We start from the raw sequence: 18,141 nt of genomic DNA on the forward strand, positions 1-18,141 counted from the left end.
CTATTTGTGTTCATCACATCAATAATATTTCCTCTGTCTATAGCAGATATTCCAAAAATGTTCTAATGTGATTAATTATGATTTTTTAAAAATCATTTTTAAAGAGTCAGTCAGCCACGATTTACTGCAAAACATTACAATGTAGATGTTCAAATATCATCAACGCTGGCAATTTGCACCTTTAAGTAAATATGTTGCAATTAAAACAATTAAGAGTAAAATAAAAAGAAACTTAACATTTAAGAATAAAAGTTCATACTAAAGCCTTCAGATAGCAATAAGTCTTTAAGTTGTCATAAACCCAGAATTGTGTCACAAACTCTCATAAACAGGCATCTGCTTACTCTCTGAGTCAGCTCTGTTTCTCTTTCCAAGCACGCCTGCAGAGTGAGCGACTACAAGTTGCAATCCCTACTGTACTCCAACAATGGCCACATACAGTGCATCACCTCTGTGCAACCCCACACCCAACCAACCACCCAGAGAGATACGAAACTATGTTCTCACCCAGTGAATCCCACACAGTCACCGCCTGACTGCCTTTTTCATTTAACATCAACGCTTTCGTAACACGTTCTAAAATTACTACATAACCATGTGTTATGTTGTAGTCATTTTTATATAAACACCACTTTTTTAAGTGACTATACAACAGGAACTTATAATAGGAAACAGTAATTATAATACATTTACAATGCAAAAGGAGATCCAAATCCTGTTGATGTGACTCTGAATCTTATCCTCCGCACCGAAAGTAGAAAGGAAAACCTGACATTAGCCTGTCACAACCTCCAACAGGATGTTATGACAGAAAAAAAAAGAAGAAAGAAAGAAGGTGTTTTCCAAAATCCCAGTGTGCAGGCAAAGATAAGTTCTCACTGTAAGCTTCCTTCCTTCTTTTCAATCACATATGTTTTAGTGACACTCTTTCCCAAATTATTATTACTACTGGAACTGAAAATCTTTACTACACATGCCAAAGCTTTAATATCTAAAACCAACACAAGAAAAATCTTAGCTAACATGAAAGTTGTCAGATCAGGGACTGAGGAACTACTTGCACCTTGTGAACTGATGCTTCTTTTACTGAAAAAGTCACCTCTGTTCCAACTGAGAACACCTTGAGTATGTGCAAAAAGTAAACAGCAAATAAAAAGAGGTCATAGGGCAACGAATGCCCAGTGAAGCTCTGGTTATGCCTTCAAGAAAGAGTGAGATAATGTTTAACCCGAAGAATAAATATTTGCTTGGAAAAAGAGAGGAAGAAGGACAAGGACACAGGAAATATCCTGTGAGTGTGTGCATGCGTGCTTTACCAATTCTGACATGCTTTAGTGAGAAAGTACAAAGCAGTCTCCCAGTTTTATGCATAAAGTCTTGTCAAATAAATAAGTACCTACCTACAGTTAGAGCATCAAAGAGTCTCTGAATAGTTCCTTGGTCTTTAACAATGCCAGACTCCTGGACACATTTCACAAACTCCTCAAGCTGCATGTATTTTGTCGGCAGCTGGAATCTCTTTATGGCACCTTCCTCGTGCCCGTTTCCACGGCCCGCATATTCCCGCTCCTGGTCCCTTTTGACTCGACTGATAAGCCGTTTGAGTTCAGCCTTTCTATCCGCCTGTCGGGAGATTTCAACATTATGGCAGAGGCCTTTGTTTATTTATTTAACTGTCAGTAAGATTACACACAAACCACTAAGATGGACTTCATTTAGACTAGAAGGTGAGGTGGAAGCAGTGGACTTGCCCTTTTTTGCACCGAAAGTCATTATTGTTAAAATAATCTGCAATCACCTACTTATCCTGTGATGAGAAACTGAGTTGCTGACATGATATTTGATGCTGTTAACACCTCACAATCTTACTGAGGGTAGTTTGTAAAGAAAGAAGAAAACTATGGTTACTTAAACACAAGTATATTGTGTTTAAGTGGCTAAAGATGTAATTAACTAAGGTGGTTCTAGGCAACAGGGTTTATATCTGCAGGGAGAGTAAAACACACAGTCATGACAACCTGAACTGACCTGTAAACGTTCAGACTCTGGCAGGGAGTCCACTAAAGACTTAACCATCTGAGAGGGAAAAATATCAGAGTCTGTCTTGTACAGACTCTGGAAGTCCTCTAATGCATCAAGACGCCTGTTGGACACAGTGTTGACCAAACCACGCAGATAATGGTACCTGAACAGAGAAATAGATGAGATGGTTAGGGATCTGACACCATATAAGGTTCAGATATTGTTAAAATGACTTAAATAGAGACATCCATCCATCCATCCAAAAATTTATACAATTTATTGAAGAAACGTGAACCTATTTCCTTGTACATTTTTATAAATTTCTACTTTATATGAGATTTCAGCTTTCTTCATTCTCGTACCTGGCCAGTAGAGCAGACTCTTCCGGTGGTGTAGCATTAATAGCTTTCCCCAGTGAAGCAATCATGTCAGAATAATAGTTTTGGACATAGTGGTAGGCCAGCGGAGGAGGGAATTCTGGAAGACGGAAAACTTTCACTGCCTTCTTGGGGGACTTTAAACCTGAAGGGAGACAAACAAAATTAGAAACTGATTGCTACTTGGCTAAATCACTTTCACTTTTCCTTAACTGGGACTGACCAATATCAGGTGTCATCTTCCTGCAGACTGTTTTGGGACTGATGACGGGTAAAGTTTCACTGACAGACTGCACCAGATTTGGCAGGCTGGCTCCCAGCCTTTTGCTCAGCTTGTTGTCAGGGCTGGCGTATGTTCTGTAGCCAGACCTGGATAGCTCAGACATAGGAGGACGCCGGGGAGACTCCGTCATTCCACGATTCCTGAATAGAAAATTGATTGAGGCACAGATTGTGTTTTCTTTGTGGTTGGTGATGACAGCAAGCAGGTGAAAGTAATTGAATCAGACAAGTTTATTTATTTACAGAGGATAACATGCATTTTTAACATGTCATTTATGACTAGGGATGGGTACCGGTATCCGGTGCCATCATGGCACCGGTTCTGACATAAACGGTAGTAACCAGACCGAAAAGCAGCGCACATTTCGGTGCTTCATTTCGGTGCTTTTTTTTCCTGAGCTGTGATACACTTTCTTCTTCCTTACATTTCTATTGGCGGTTGGCAAACAACTGAAAGGTGCATTACCGCCACCAACTGGTATGGAATGATACACTTTAGATTCTAGCCAATCATTTTACGTTTCGAGGATAGTAGGCGGGTCCAGGTACGTACGTTCTTTTAGAGCAGAGCTACAGATTAAAAATGCCCAAGGCAAAGCGGTCAAAAGTCTGGCTGTACTTCACAGCAAAAGATGCAAACTCAGCAGCCTGCAACAAGTGCTTTAAGCTGATACTGTCAAAGGAGGTCACACTTTAAATCCGATGAACCTAGCCCTGCCAGTGTAGCAGAAATGATGATGGCAGCAGCAGCCGTTCTTCTCTGCGTGAGTAGCTTAATGTTGTTCGTGTGTAATTTACGTTGAGTAAGCTAACCGCGTTATTAAATTAATGCATGTAACGTGAACTAGCAAACACCATCATAGCTACATGCAGCTGTCTTCTTGTTTGGTGGCAGATACTCCCTTCACCCTGGCCAAAAAGGCTAAAATGACCGAAGAAAAAGTGGAAAACAGCTAAACATGAGAGGTTTTTGGACAAAGTTTGTGTTTTTTCCATTGTTTAAGCACTGCTTCCAGCCCAGAGTGATACCATATATGGCCTATACCTGCAGAAAAGACTAACATTGTTATCTTTTTACAAAAAAACAGCTGAACATGAGAGGTTTTTGGACCAATTTTGTGTTTTCCATTCTTTAAGCACCGGTTTGGGCACCGTTTAAGCACCGGCACCGTTTCAAAAGTACCGGTTTGGCACCGGTATCGGATAAAACCTAAACGATACCCATCCCTATTTATGACTGTAAAATCTCTATAAACAAATATCTGAATGAAAAAAAAAAAAGTCTGAGTTTTACTGACCAATCATGCTTCAGCTGGCTTTGGTTGCATACTATGTGCAAAACAGTTAAAAAGGACTGCATTTGCTAAAAATCTATTCTGACATAGCTGTTAATCATATTAATCATGTATTTGTCTTTTATGGTGTTTTATTTTCTATTTATATGAATTTGCAAATAATGACCAAGGACAGAAGAGAAATTTTTGGCCAACAAATCTGTTGCCTGCACTGGAAGCTTGTTATCCCCAGAGGCCAAGTCAGCAAACTAGCTGACATGTTATGCGATGACAGTAAAAACATCTCCAAAGCAAAGTATTCTAATGAAAATCCTGATTTAATGTCAATTGCAACCAGCACTGGAACAAATGCATGACCGCAACAAAAGTCATTCAATCTAGTTATTCATTATGAGTTTCATGAGTCATGAGCACCTTAGCTCTAACTTCTCGATCCTAACCTTTGTGCGCTTGTTTTGTTAAATGATTATATTTTTAGGGCAGCAAGTAAGAACCATTTAATCTCTTTTTTAATTTATTATACATTATAACCCCAAATGCACACCTTATAGTCAAAACCCCAAGCAGATTTATATAAGACTTACATTTTCTGACCAAGACAAGAAGTCAGAGAAATGTAATTTACTGAAATAAAAGATTAGCATTAGCATGTAAGATGACATTCACTATTGTTTTATATGAATTTTGTGGTTCTTTTGACCGGTTTCAAAAATTTGTATGATTTGACTAGTCCTCATTCAAAGAGAGTGATGAAGGGCTGAAATAACAGTCTTTACTTATAGTGATTTATTTTTTCCCCTCTGGCACAAAAAGCTAAATAAATTACTAAAAAGCACTACATAAAAAGGCTATTCATACACTGGTATCTGCACAAACTTTTTCAGCATGTTGGTCACTTTAGCAATTAAAAAAATGCAAAAATCTAATTTTTACAAACTCACACAGAGTCCCCCCCCCCATCATACTTGTGCATGAGATTACGTGTGTTCTGTTCCATCCGGCTGAAGGTGTCCCATTTCCTGTTTAGCCGGTCACGCAGGAATGAGTGGAAGATGTGAGTTTCTAATACCTGAGATAACAACAAAGAGAAATGCGTAAGAGCAGTTAGCGTTTTTGTGTTTCCCAGTGGGCGCTTTTTTAGTTTGTAGAGGTGGGAGTGTACCTTCTTGTAAAACAACTGGTCTGCTGGCTCCCTCGTTCTCAGAAATTCCTCGCTGTTAAAAACCCTGTGTTCATGGCTTAGGAAGTCCTGCACCCCACTGACAAAACCATCCATATACATGGAATTGAAGCAAAGAAAGAGAGGGAGAGTGATAAAATGATTTTAAATATACTCAGTTTGTATAATAGTAAACATTTATTTCTATGACATTTGCAAAGCTGTACCTAAAGATGTTGACCACCAATTCTAGGGCGATATTTTTTATCTGTGTGTTGAGCCGTCTCTGCCAGTCTCTGCGTTGAGATCGCAGAGCATTAGCATCGGTTCCAGCTGCAAGATGGCACAGCTCCAGGTCAAAATGAAGCTGCAGACTCTCTGCCCTGCACACAGACACAGATGTGCATACAACCCAAATATGTATTTTAAAAAAAAGGACTTCATTTAAAATTCACTGCCTTTGTAATTTCATTTAGGCAGTTTTTAGGGCAACAGTTGTAACATTTAGTTCAAAAGCTGGTGTGATTCGAGCTGAAAGGGTTGCATGCCAAACCTCAGTTTGAACATATAATGCTTCTCTCTATAAACAGACATGTTATGCTCATTTTTAGCTAGGGTGACCAGATGTTGCTCTTTATGCTGGACTGTACAGAATTTTTATTTCGTGTCTGTCCCACATTTTGACTGATTCTGCAGAACAAGCACTTTTGTAAAGGGAAGGCTTTTTGTTATAATCAGAAAAAATGTTAACAAGCCTAATGCATACTCATTAGGATAAAAAGCTTGTATCTACTTAGCAAGAGACTTTGAAATGAAATATATTTGTCCTGTTCTTACTAAATGACAAGCCGCCAACATGTAGAATTTATTGTATTGTATTTTAAGTTAAATATACCTCTTAGCATTGTTGATGTGTTCCACTTTGTTCCACACAAATTCCTGCATATTTAGCTTGTTGGGATCTGGTCACTCCATTTCCAACTCTATATTCTTATTTTAGAGCAGCTTAACATTCTAAAGGCCCTTTTTCATCTTATACTGTCCATCTGCCTGAAATAAATGGTTTTAACTACTGTTCCTTAAAGGCCTCTTTCTTCATGTCTACTTTCTTCTGATTGGCTGCCCCCTGGCCAACGCTTCCTGTTCAGTGCCAACCTGATGTCAGCTTGACACAACTGTCAGAAACAAAATCTTGGCTCACAGGGATTGTGTTGACATTTGCGGATCTAACTTACTGAAATCTAATAAGAGCACCAACACTATAAGAGTACACAAAATAAGTAAAAGCATAATAGTTCCTTTCATTGTCACAGTATCAATTAAGCAGTCTACTTTGACATTGAGGCACATGTTTGTTACCTTGATGTAAAGCTCTCAGCTGCAACCAGAGGGATAGCAGGCAGGTCGACTGTTTCGCACCACGATGTCTGAATGCTGCCATCATCGATGTTCACAAGAATGAGGTCTTCTGTCTCCTATTCCCACAAATGAGCACATACAGACGCATATATTGTAGTTACAATTGGTACAGTAGAGTACAATCCAGCCTAACAGAAGATCTCAGTCTGACAAACAGACTGCCTCTGTAGAATATGTGGACTCAGCTTGAATAAAGACGAATACAGATGAGAACAAACAGCTATTGTTGGATGCTGTATGTGAGCTCAACTGAGACAATTTACAAAGAAAATTGTAATTTATTATTTATTTTCTTCAATGCACGTCTAGTAATTACTGTAAAGGTTATTATAAGCTTAAGCTAAAATCCCCAAATATTTAAAACACCACTTCCTTAGATAAGAAAGATTTCCACGATCTATCTGTTGTCAGCAAGGAAGGAAACCAAGAGTGTACTCCCTCATTATGGTTTTAAAAAAAGCACACGTAGACACAAAAAGCCTAATGTTTAAACACTGAAAACGACAGCATTGTACTTACTGCAGCAACCTCTTCAAAATGACTGATGTGACAGCCCATGAGGAAGGCAGTGGGAGCCATTATGAAGTCCAACATTCCTCTCGCCAAGACTGGAACATAAGGCTGCTGCCAGGACAGAGGCTGAAAGAGAAAACACGACTAAAATATTTAGGAATGAAAAATAAGTCAACATGGGCACTTTAACACGATGTTCTTTACACTAACCTGGAGGTACAACAGCAGACACTCTGCAACAAGAGTGAGTCTGGCCCAGTCACAGGAGAACAAGACCAGTCGCTGCTCTTGGAGAAGGTAGGACAACACCTGAAGAGTGAAAAAATACTTAGGATCTCATATTTTCTGTCATATTTAAATGCTAAATGCAATACCACGCTGCCATATGCGGTACCTGGAGCAATACGGTGTGAGTAAAACAGAGGAAAGGCAGATGCAGGTCGATGTCAACAACAGGACTGTCCTGATCCTCTCTTGATGGAAGATATACTTGAAGAGGACGAAGACTGAAAGACTAACAAAGAAAAGAATTTTAGTATAAGGTTCTATCAGAGCTGTCTGAGACAAAGACAATAAGGTGGAGTTATCTGATGGAGAAAGAAAAGTTTTTCCTGACCACATGCAGCTGTCCAGGAGGGGGTAACGGCACGAGGGACAGCTTGGCTGAAAACTCCTTCACTGTCTCCTCAAAATCAGCTTGTCTTGCAGTATGCAGCTGGACCAGGAGACTGAGCATGTGCAGGCAGGAGGCCAAATGAAAGATTAATTTAAATGCACAAAGTAAAACACAACCAAGGTCAAGGTTATTTATCAACTGTATGTTCAAAAGAAGTTACCATGACAAGCAGTCTTTCAGGGCATTGTAGTAGGGGAACTTGGAGATGATACACACAGCAAAGGGTGCGTAGAAACGTGCTTTAGTTGAGCTTCCCCTGTGACCGTTCTGGAAGACACCTTCCTGACAGGACTGACACAAAAGGAAGCAAATGAGTAATACTGATTGTCTGCACTGATTAGTCCTAGCATGTCCTTCTGTTAAATTGAGAGTATGCATTTGTACCGGCACAGCTCTGTAGTATTGCACAACGACTCCATGGGTTCGGTTCCCAAACATGTCAGTAAAAACCAGGAAGTGATAACTGTCTTGTTTCTGCTCACTGGCTAACTCAAGACCACCTAGATGAGAAAAAAAAAAAACAACAGATATTTTAAGATTATGCCATACAACAAAATGCACAATTTAATCCTACTGTCAGTGTCTCCAAGAGACAAAGCAATAAGAGTGGAAACGTCCTGGCTGCCAGTGGAAGTGGCTATATGCAATTGCAATTTCATAATGCCTCTAAACCTAGATTAAAGAGCAGGAAAATGGGACTTCTAATGCTCGACTGTGCAACACATGATAATAAATTTTCAGATTCTTGATCTTAGACTGGAAAAATGCATCTAAGCATGATGGTCTCTAGTTAGGTAACACTTAACTAGAGAAAGAAAGAAGACTACCTGGCATTAGTAAAAACCTATCAGTCTAGATACAGTCATTGCCTAAGAATAGATTACTCAAGCAACAGACTGGATTATTATGTAATTCTGTATTTATTATGAGTGTGTGCAGCAGTGCTATTCAGCTTAATCCTCAGTAATGTTTGGTTTGTCACAATGGAAATTTACACAAAATACCTGGGAAGCATAGCTCTGGTAAAGCAATAAGATCCAAATCCTTTGGAACACTGATGTCTTCTGTTGCTGATGACACTTCAGTGCGATTGGCTGCTTCTCCATTAGACAGATTCTCTGCAGCACGATCTCTCCTCTTCTGCAAAAAAGAAAAACGCATGAGCAAGAAACTCTTTTGCAAGAGTGCCCTGGGCCCAGACATGAAGCATTAACCTGGAAGAACATTGCAAAGAAGGGCCCTGCCCAGGGCTGAACCCAGGACTTCTTGCTGTGAAGGAATTGAGCCACTGTTCTGCAGATAGTCTGTTTTTTCGCTTACTCTATAATACTAATAATAACACAGGACAACAAAGATTTTGCTACTGGGAATAAAACATGTTATTTACATGAAATCTAGTGTGCTGATTCCAAATCCGAAGTCAAAATTCACCTAGGACATCTAAATCTTAAGTTAAAGGTCAAGTACAGTTTGGCCACTACATGGTAAATGAGCCCGTGTTTGTAACACATCATGCCAGCAGTGTGTTCCTGTAGCGTCAGCAGTTGCTAAGCCTCTATATAATGCAAGATTGGCCAAGCGCAAGCTTATAGTTTACAGAACTGTTTTCTTATTTTGCTAGCAAGTCTATTAGTGTGTTTTATCCTAAAGATGAGTAGGTGGAGCTGCGTTAACCATCCAGACAATCTTTGCTATATTTGTGCTAAACACACCCCATGGAATCAGAGTAACGAAAGGCTTTCTGTTCCTATTGCTCAAGTTGTGGGAATGAAAGAGACACATGAGTCAGTGGAACTCATTTTGAAGCTGATCAACTATTCAAATCATAACTGGGACATTTGTGGTGACCTGAAGGTTGTGGCACTGCTGTTGAGTCTACAGTTGGGGTACACAGAACACATGTCCTTTCTGTGCCTATGGAATAGTTGTGATGATAACAATCATTACAAAGTGAAGCAGTGGTCATCCAGAGTTGAGCACACTGTTTGCCAATACAATGTGCTACATGCATCACTGGTTGATCCACTAAAAGTGTAACTTCCACCACTTCACATTAAACTGGGCCTAATACTTTGACGTGGCAATTGATGGTAATGGAAATGGCCTCCAGTATCTGAAGGATAGGTTTGGAAAAAATTCCTGAGCTAAAAGCAGGAATTTTTGACATCTGCAAAATGATGCGTTCAGCTCCAAACTGAACATGCTTGAACTTTCTGCTTGGGATGCATTTCTGCTAGTTGTGTAAAACTTTCTTGTCAACCATCAGGCTGAAAACTATGTTGAACTTGTAAGCAACATGTTAGCAGCGTATCAGCAACTCGACTGCCAAATGTCACTCAAAATGCATTTTTTGCATTCTCATCTGGATTTTTTCAGTCCAAATATGGGTGATGTAAGTGATGAACATGGAGAACAATCCAACAAGGATATTGACACCACAGAAACAAGATATCAAGGCAGCTTCAACCCCAACATGATGGGCAATTACTGCTGGTTTCTGCAGTGATCAAGTGCAGACTCTCACAACCGCAAAAGCAAGTGCCTAAAGCACTTTTGAACAGTGCATGTGCATTGCATAAAGACTCAAGTGAACTTATTATTTACACGTTTGTTAATGTGAACAAGATTTTGTAATCTCTCACAGTTTTGAAGCAAAATGTAGTTATGTACAGTGACTGTATAACAAATATAAAATCTGTTTCTTGTGTCTGTATGAATAGCTAATGATACCGTGTATAACTTCAGAACCTGATGTCCTAGGCTAAATCCAACTACAGATTTGGACTCAGCACAGTAGTATGCTTTAGTATAAGTAGTATAAGTGTCTTTAGTTTAAGACACATGAAATACCGCAAGCAGCAGACAATTTGTTTTTCTGTGATCCTGTGTAATATAATAATAATAATAATAATAATAATAATAATAATAATAATAATGCATACTTTCTTAATGAAGCTCCTCCTCCTCTGGACACGGCTGAAAGCTGGAGCAATCACCTGGCTTGAATTGGTCTCTTTGGAAACAAAAGGCGGGGCATGGACCTGCAGTACCTCAGCTTCCAACAGTGGGAGTCCATTTAACTTACCCTGCTGATGGAGCTGCAATGAAGTTTGTCATGTTTATATATTCAGTCATGTTTTAGAGACCATACATATAAAACAATACAGAGGATTTATTTTGCCCTTACACCTACTATAACCTACGGTTGTAAACACTTTGAAATTAATTAGTATGACTGATTAAGAAGCATTATGGCATACATGGTATTATTTCTATACATCAGACTTTTGATTAGCCAAACAGTTCATAACGCACCCAATTCTGCTTGAAATGAATCATGCTCTTCATGTTGTGGACATAAGTGTTCTCAGGTATTGTGATTTAAAGGCTGACCTACATAAAAGCACAAATCTGCTCCTTCTAGAGTTACAATCCACAAGTATCGAAAAGAGCTTTTGTTTGCAGGAAGGATTCAGATAGCCCAGAAATATGTCAGATTTTTTGTTTTTATTCTTTGTGTGCCTATTTTTGCTTCAACAGTATGGTCACACTTTTTATCTGTCTTTTGACTGACTGTCTGCATACATACCTGGTGTATATCTCGAAGCTTATCACTGTGGGCTCCAACCACTACACATGCCTCAAGCAGTCCAGATGGGAGCTCCGCCATCACATCCAAGCACTCAAACTGCCAAAAAGACACACAGTGTGTATTTAGGTGAGATAAGAGCTATTTTCTACAACTAAAATTTATACGGAGATAGCTTTCCCTGCAATTTTTGTAGTAGTATTAACACATCAGGCAACGTGTCAAGTCAGTGAAGCATATATTTTAAAGCAATGCACATTTAGGTATTCCACTCACAGTAGGTATGACTGTTTCTGGACTGAATCTGCAGATGAGTTACCGTGTTATGATGTCACACAACTAAACATGATTTTATTGAGGGTACATGTATCAGTAACCCTTACTGTAGTGACAGACAACTAGCAGGTGCAGTTGTTTAGAAGTTTGCATTCATGCCCATGATGACTGTATGTAATGGTAATTTTGGGCTTTCTTTGAACCTTTTTTTCAGGTTGGAATGATTGTACAGTGTACATCTTTCATGGCTTAAAAAAAAAAAAGAGTTAGGTGCACATGTTTTAATTAATTTTTTCTCTAATTCAGCAACTACTAAAGGGATTTGTTTGACAGCACTCATTGGACTGACCAATACTCAGAACAGTGGGAAAGCCCAAGAAACTCAGTGATGATCTGAGAAGGTGAATTGTAAGTTACACAAGCTGGGAAGGTGTCTTGGAGCCATTTCTAAAAAAGAAACTGCAAATTTCAAGGTCATCAGTCCAAACAGCTATATGTAAGTTATTTGGATGTGTGAACACTTTGCCAAACTCCAGAAGAAGACCCAAAATGTTATCGTCAGATGAGAAGAAACTGGTTAGAATGTTCATGACCAACCCAAAAACCACCTAGGCTCAAGCCTGCCATGACCTGGAAACTGCCTGGAACACCACCATGCTTTCTGGAGAAAGGTTTAATAGTCAGATGAGACAAAGATTGATTTGGATTCAGTGATAAGAGGTTTGATCTGAGGCGTAAAAGTGAGGCTTTAAAACCTAAGAACACTGTACAAGCTGTCTAGCATGGTGGTAGTAGTATCATGCGGTGGGGCTGTTTTGTTGACAGTAATCCTGTTACGCTACACAAAGTTGTTGGAATAATAAAGGAGGTGGGAGTGTATATGTTTATTTGAGCCTGTATGTAAAATTTTGACCTGGTGTTTGTGGATTGCATACCTAATTCTTCTTTTTTTTTAATCCTCTACAATCATTCGAACCTAGAAAAACAACAGTTCAAAGCAATCAAAGTCCAAAATCCCTGCAACATTCATGCAGATGATGAGAAGATGTAAACTTCTGACCCCAACTGTAAATCTGACTACAGTGAAGAGGTGAAGCAGCTGTGGTGACGGTTCAACAATTTTAACCATGACTAATAAAATTCTAAAACCAAATGCTGTTTATATCGGAGTTTGAGTTTCACTTTGCGTAAAGAAACTAGGTTTTGATTAATCAAATTTGTAAAATTAAGCATCAGCTAAATAAAAACCACAAGATTTGTCAGAGCATAGACAAAATCCTTCACCACAACTTCCTCAGGATGCATGCTGTCACACATGCACACAGCATTGCATTCATCTGGACTATGTGATGCAAAAAGGATATTTAAAAAAATCTAAATCGCACAAACAGCAGATGTTAGAGTTTAATCACTGATGCAGTAAACCAGTTTTGTCATTAACATCAAAAATTCCTGTAAGCAAACCTTTTTTTAAAAAAACTTTTTTGCCTGACATATCGCCACATTTGATTCCATCTGTAGTGGCTAAAGAAAAGTCACAGCATTAGTTTTTCAACTTGATGATTCTCAGCAATTGTGGATACATTAAAAAAAAAGAAAAAAACTTTTAGAAGTTTTTATTCTTTCAGTTTTTCAGAATGATGCTTCTGGACATTCCTGCCGTTATCATTACTTCACGCATTCGTCTTGGACTTGAAAATGACTTTTTTTCTTTTTTAATTATTTTCTCAATTACAATTTCGTTCTATTGGAATTAAGCTTTCTACTGAAACCTCTGGAGATCTACTTTTGGTGGTCCATACCCTGGGAGGTGTGACGGGCAGTAGCAGCAATAGTTACAGTATCATCTACTGATATTTTTGTGGTACAACTTATCATATTTGCTAAGCCCTGCATTAAAGTTGAATTAAAGCAGCATGTATTCATTTTTATGACTAAAAATGTCATGTTAAAAAAAGTATTACAGACGTTTTACTTTCCTTTACTGTAAAACACCAATATATGTCATTCACAAATTGTCACTAGTTGTCTTTTGTGATGTGATATTTTGTTTGTTAGTGTGTGCTTAAATGCGCAACGCTACAGGACTGTTTTTTATGTATTAAATGCGTTTCAACTAGCACATCCTGGGATTTAGATTTATTGGTGTATGTGTCTCAAACTGCAAATTCTGATTAGATTTTATGGTGAGAAAGAGGAGTTAGAGTATCGAGCCTTTATCCTTAAAGGTTTTTGAGTTTAAACATTCACGTTAAAATTATTGTGGCGGATTTCAATGTATGAAAGAAAAGTCTAAAAGCAGGAGGACAGGCCTTTTATTAAAAAACATACATAAATATCTAAAAAGCATTTGATATATGAAGCTACAATTTCACAGAATATATTACAGTGGTGTAAAAAAGTGTTTGACCCTTTCATGCTTTTCTATTTTTTTTGGTATGTTTGTCACACTTAAATGTTAAAGATCATCAAACAAATTTAAATTTTAGTCAAAAAAAAATAACACAAGCAAACACAAAATGCAGTTTCTAAATGAAGGGATTTTTTAGTAAAGGGGGGAAAAAATCTAACCTACATGAGCCCGTGTGAAAAGTGATTGCCACCCATGTGATAACACAAATTAACTGTGGTGTGTCACATTTTTGGAAAGCTGAGTTCAATTTCTCTAGCCACACCCAGGCCTGATTACTGCCACACATGTCTCAATAAGGAAACCACTTAAATCGGACCTGCCTGACAAAGTGGAGTAGACCAAAAGATCATCATAACCCAGACATGTCGCAATCCAAGGAAATTCAGGAACAAATGAGGAACAAAATAACTGAGATCTCTCAGTCTGGATAAGGTTAAAAAGCCATTTTGAAAGCTGTGGAACTCCAGTGAACCACAGTGAGAGCCATTATCCACAAATGGCAAAAACAAATGGAAGAGTGATGAACCTTCCCAGGAGTGGCAAAAATCGCCAAAATGACCCCAAGAGCACAGCGATAACTGATGTAAGAGGTCACAAAAGACCCCAAAACAATATCCAAAGAACTGCAGGCCTCACTTGCCTTCGATAAGGTCAGTGTTCACGACTCCAACATATGAAAGAGACTGGGCAGAAATGGCCTGCATAGCAGAGCTCCAAGAGAAAAAACACTGCTGAGCAAAAGTGTTTAAAGTTTGATGATTTGAGATGAAACAACACCTTTGTTCAGGTATCATCAAAATACAATGCCAATTAAAGTCCTTTTGAGTAAACTTACCAAGCTACCATCAGCCTGCCTATGTACCAGTGTCAGAATAAACATCTGACTTGCATTAGTTGCAGCTCCAGGCTGAACCCAGTGACCTATACCCTATTACATTTTCCTCTTTTTCCTCAACCTCCTGCCTACATTATGTACTCCAACATACCTCTAGCACCTTCCTAGCTTTTCTCTTTCCTTTATTTTTATTTCTGTACTTTTGTGTCGTCATCTTCTATTTTTTCTTAAACTTCGACACACTTGCGTGCAATCCTTTTCTCAGGCCATTCCAGCCTCTGACTAACCACCCTGCTGTGTCACGGAAAAAAGCACATTGTTAACTCACTTATTCCCCTGAAAACCCCTAATTTAGCCAACCTCGTGTTGGGGGGTTGTGTTTATTTGTATACTATTAAACAGTTTTTGAACTATGTTACACATTTTAGGAGGTTCATGCATGCATGCATGCATGCATCATCAAAGACTCAAGAAAATTCAGATGCAGTGAAACCACCATTTAAACAAACTGGGACAGCTTAACCATTAGTGTACCCACAAGTAACAGTATTTAAACTTGACTAGGGTGTGTAGCTTAAGGAGGTAATGCCATGCTGTGAGAAGCAGCCATCCAGAGCCTGTCCACCATCTGTAACAAACAAGTTTGTCGTCATATCTGTCTGAGAGGAAGCCGCTTTGATGCAGCCAGTGGCAATTTCAGCCGTGCTTTAAATGTATTTTATGGAACTGAAAAGAAATATGGAAGAAGACGGTTTGGAAAATGGAAGTGGTTAAAACAAATGTTGCTCTTACAGAGTAATGAAAGCAGTTTTAGGAATTCCTGTCTCATTTCTCCACCACCATATGATAGTTCCTTTCCTAAAAGACAAACTTTTGAAATATAACTTGTCATTTAGATAAACAAAGCCTCATTTTAGTAGTGACTGTGCTGAAAGGCAGCTCTCAATTTTTCTCATAGCTGTTAACACCCACCAGTGGAAAATAAAAGTAGGTTTTAGATCCCAGGAAAATCCAAAATCATGGGAAAACTGGTTAGACTTTTTAGATAGGACACAAGAAGTGAGTAACCTGTTAAAAAGGGTGGCATGCCCCTTTAATGTGCACGAAAGACCCCTAAAAACCCTCTGATGACTTTAAACAGTAAAATAAATAAATGAAGGCAAGCAGTAGGGAGTAAAGTAAACATTTTGCAGCTCTTTCTTCACTTTGCAGGACTGCTGTTAACACGCCCTATGATCTCTCTCTCGTTTGGCGGGCGGGTGGAAAAGCACAAAATATGAGCAACATGTGGCTTAATGTGCCAAGACTCTTGCCCCGAGTTCATCGTGTATACAGCCCGAACAAATCAAAACAGCGCATTAGCAACAACAATACGCCTAAAACAGTCATCTAAACATGCTGTCACACATTACAACAAGGTTAAAAACGTTAATACCAGCAGCTGAAAATGTAAAACACGTGAGACTGAGCTGTGAGACCAACCGAGCAGGATTCCTCACATAGCAAGGGTAAAATCAGAGACTGACCTTAAATATTTCTCGATCATTTCCACTGGATACACTTTAAACAGGGGGTTAGCCTCCAGCTAACAACGGCTCCAGCTTGCGGTTAGAAAGCCGTGAAACAGCTGCAGCAGGGACTTCAGCACTGAGACCAACTTTTACTGTGTGCTCTGATTCACAGTTTACTTTCTCACTCACAGACAGTCCGAAGTTTGCCGCTGGTCTGTCAAACTCAGAGCGGCGACGCGTTAGCTGAACTTCCTGTGAACCAAATTTCAAAATAAGAGCTTTTTTAGTTTGGCAGTTCGAAGAGGGGCGTTTTGCTTCGCAAGGGCTCCATCTACTGGATATTCACCGCAGTGCACTATCTATATTGCGAGAACTTTAGATACAATACAATTAGAAGAATTATTATTATACAATTTAATATTCGATTTAAAGATCACTTCTTCAAACACGTCCACACAATGTACAGCTTCTTCTTCTCCTTCTTCCTCCTATGAAAAAGTTAATGTAGTGTGTCCCCCCCTTTTATTTTATTGTATCCTTTCTTAGAAACCTAACAAACCTAATACACTTGACTGACATTCAAAGAGGGTAAATTTTTTTCTATCTTTCAACGCCCGGAATTAATAATTTACTATATGAATAAATAAATTTTAAATTTAAATTTCCTTCACTTTAAGAACATTTTTTATGGCAAAGAACAAATTCTTTTCCAGTTGACATATCTAATAAAGTTACTCAAGTAAGAGACGCTGGGAAGAACAGAGATTAGGTCCACTCGAAAGAGGGATCTAATTTTGGCATCCATACTTTTGTATAGTGGAGAAACTTTGACTTAAAGAAGATCCCTCAGGCCAGGAGCAGACATGGTGAGCATGGGTGATGGGAATTTTGTACACTTCAAAACTACATGGACAGACCAGAAGTATGGCATCAAAACAATAGAGAACGCTTTTAGGATTATTGGTTTGTTGAAACTGGCTGTGTCATGGAAGCCAGCAACAGCTGCTCTATCCATCCAGCTGTGATCGTGTAGTGGTTAGTACTCTGCGTTGTGGCAACAATCCCTCGAACTGGGGTTGCGGCGGCCACAACGTAGAGTACTAACCACTATATGATCACGGTTGTCAGTTGCAGTCTGTAGCTTGCAGTTGTCTCACTCGCCAATAATGAAAAAACATGACTGCAATCATTCAAGATGACCTGCAGTCTGTGTTACTACAATTACTTGCTCTGCAATCACAACCATGCTGCCGTGACCCGGATTCGAACCGGGGTTGCTGTGGCCACAACGCAGAGTACTAACCACTATGATCACGGCTGGCGCGCTGGATTATGCTGTCAGTTGCAGTCTGTATCTTGCAGTTGTCTCACTCCACTATATATACCCGAACAGTGACCTGTACGATGCCAACAACAGACATTATTTACCGTCAGAACACCAGATGTCTCTGTGTTAATGCAGGTGCTTTTACTGTGCCACGCGCATAAATGTGCGCATCGTTCACACATCAGATTCATATGAAGAAAAAACGCATAATACAGACTGTAACTGCAGCCGCGTGTCGCTTCTGTTTGAACATCTGTCCCAACCACCTTTTCCACATTAAACTCTGTTGTAAAAATGAAACAAATGGTTGATGAGGGCACAGGTAAGGTAAGGAAAAGCCGGTTGCGTTAAGAAATCTGATTGGGCAATGCAGTTACCAATCAAATAATGAAATAACATGCCAGTAATCATTCAAGATGACCTGCAGCCTGTGTTACTACAATTACT

At 39.1% G+C, this 18,141-nt stretch overlaps 1 protein-coding gene across 2 annotated transcripts in view; it reads right to left on the reverse strand.

Moving 5' to 3' along the window:
* Positions 1 to 16,630, reverse strand: part of dennd3a (DENN/MADD domain containing 3a) — a 28,863-nt gene extending 12,233 nt beyond the window's left edge. The window contains exons 1-18 of one of the 2 annotated variants that reach the window (XM_085148850.1): positions 16,383 to 16,630; positions 11,333 to 11,431; positions 10,686 to 10,829; positions 8,748 to 8,883; positions 8,128 to 8,243; positions 7,904 to 8,034; positions 7,684 to 7,795; positions 7,462 to 7,581; positions 7,278 to 7,376; positions 7,074 to 7,193; positions 6,495 to 6,610; positions 5,363 to 5,518; positions 5,139 to 5,235; positions 4,942 to 5,045; positions 2,623 to 2,822; positions 2,385 to 2,544; positions 2,029 to 2,185; positions 1,401 to 1,623 (exon numbers count right to left, since the gene is read on the reverse strand). In XM_085148850.1, the coding sequence (XP_085004976.1) occupies positions 1,401 to 1,623; positions 2,029 to 2,185; positions 2,385 to 2,544; positions 2,623 to 2,822; positions 4,942 to 5,045; positions 5,139 to 5,235; positions 5,363 to 5,518; positions 6,495 to 6,610; positions 7,074 to 7,193; positions 7,278 to 7,376; positions 7,462 to 7,581; positions 7,684 to 7,795; positions 7,904 to 8,034; positions 8,128 to 8,243; positions 8,748 to 8,883; positions 10,686 to 10,829; positions 11,333 to 11,413 (2,272 nt within the window). In that variant the 5' untranslated portion in view covers positions 11,414 to 11,431; positions 16,383 to 16,630. Of the gene's footprint in view, positions 1 to 1,400; positions 1,624 to 2,028; positions 2,186 to 2,384; positions 2,545 to 2,622; positions 2,823 to 4,941; positions 5,046 to 5,138; positions 5,236 to 5,362; positions 5,519 to 6,494; positions 6,611 to 7,073; positions 7,194 to 7,277; positions 7,377 to 7,461; positions 7,582 to 7,683; positions 7,796 to 7,903; positions 8,035 to 8,127; positions 8,244 to 8,747; positions 8,884 to 10,685; positions 10,842 to 11,332; positions 11,432 to 16,382 lie in introns of both variants that reach the window. The other variant, XM_085148849.1, reaches the window with a different exon arrangement.
* Positions 16,631 to 18,141: the final 1,511 nt, after the last annotated feature.

This window comes from Neolamprologus multifasciatus, chromosome 22, assembly GCF_963576455.1.
Source record: "Neolamprologus multifasciatus chromosome 22, fNeoMul1.2, whole genome shotgun sequence".
Classification (NCBI taxonomy): Eukaryota; Metazoa; Chordata; class Actinopteri; order Cichliformes; family Cichlidae; genus Neolamprologus; species Neolamprologus multifasciatus.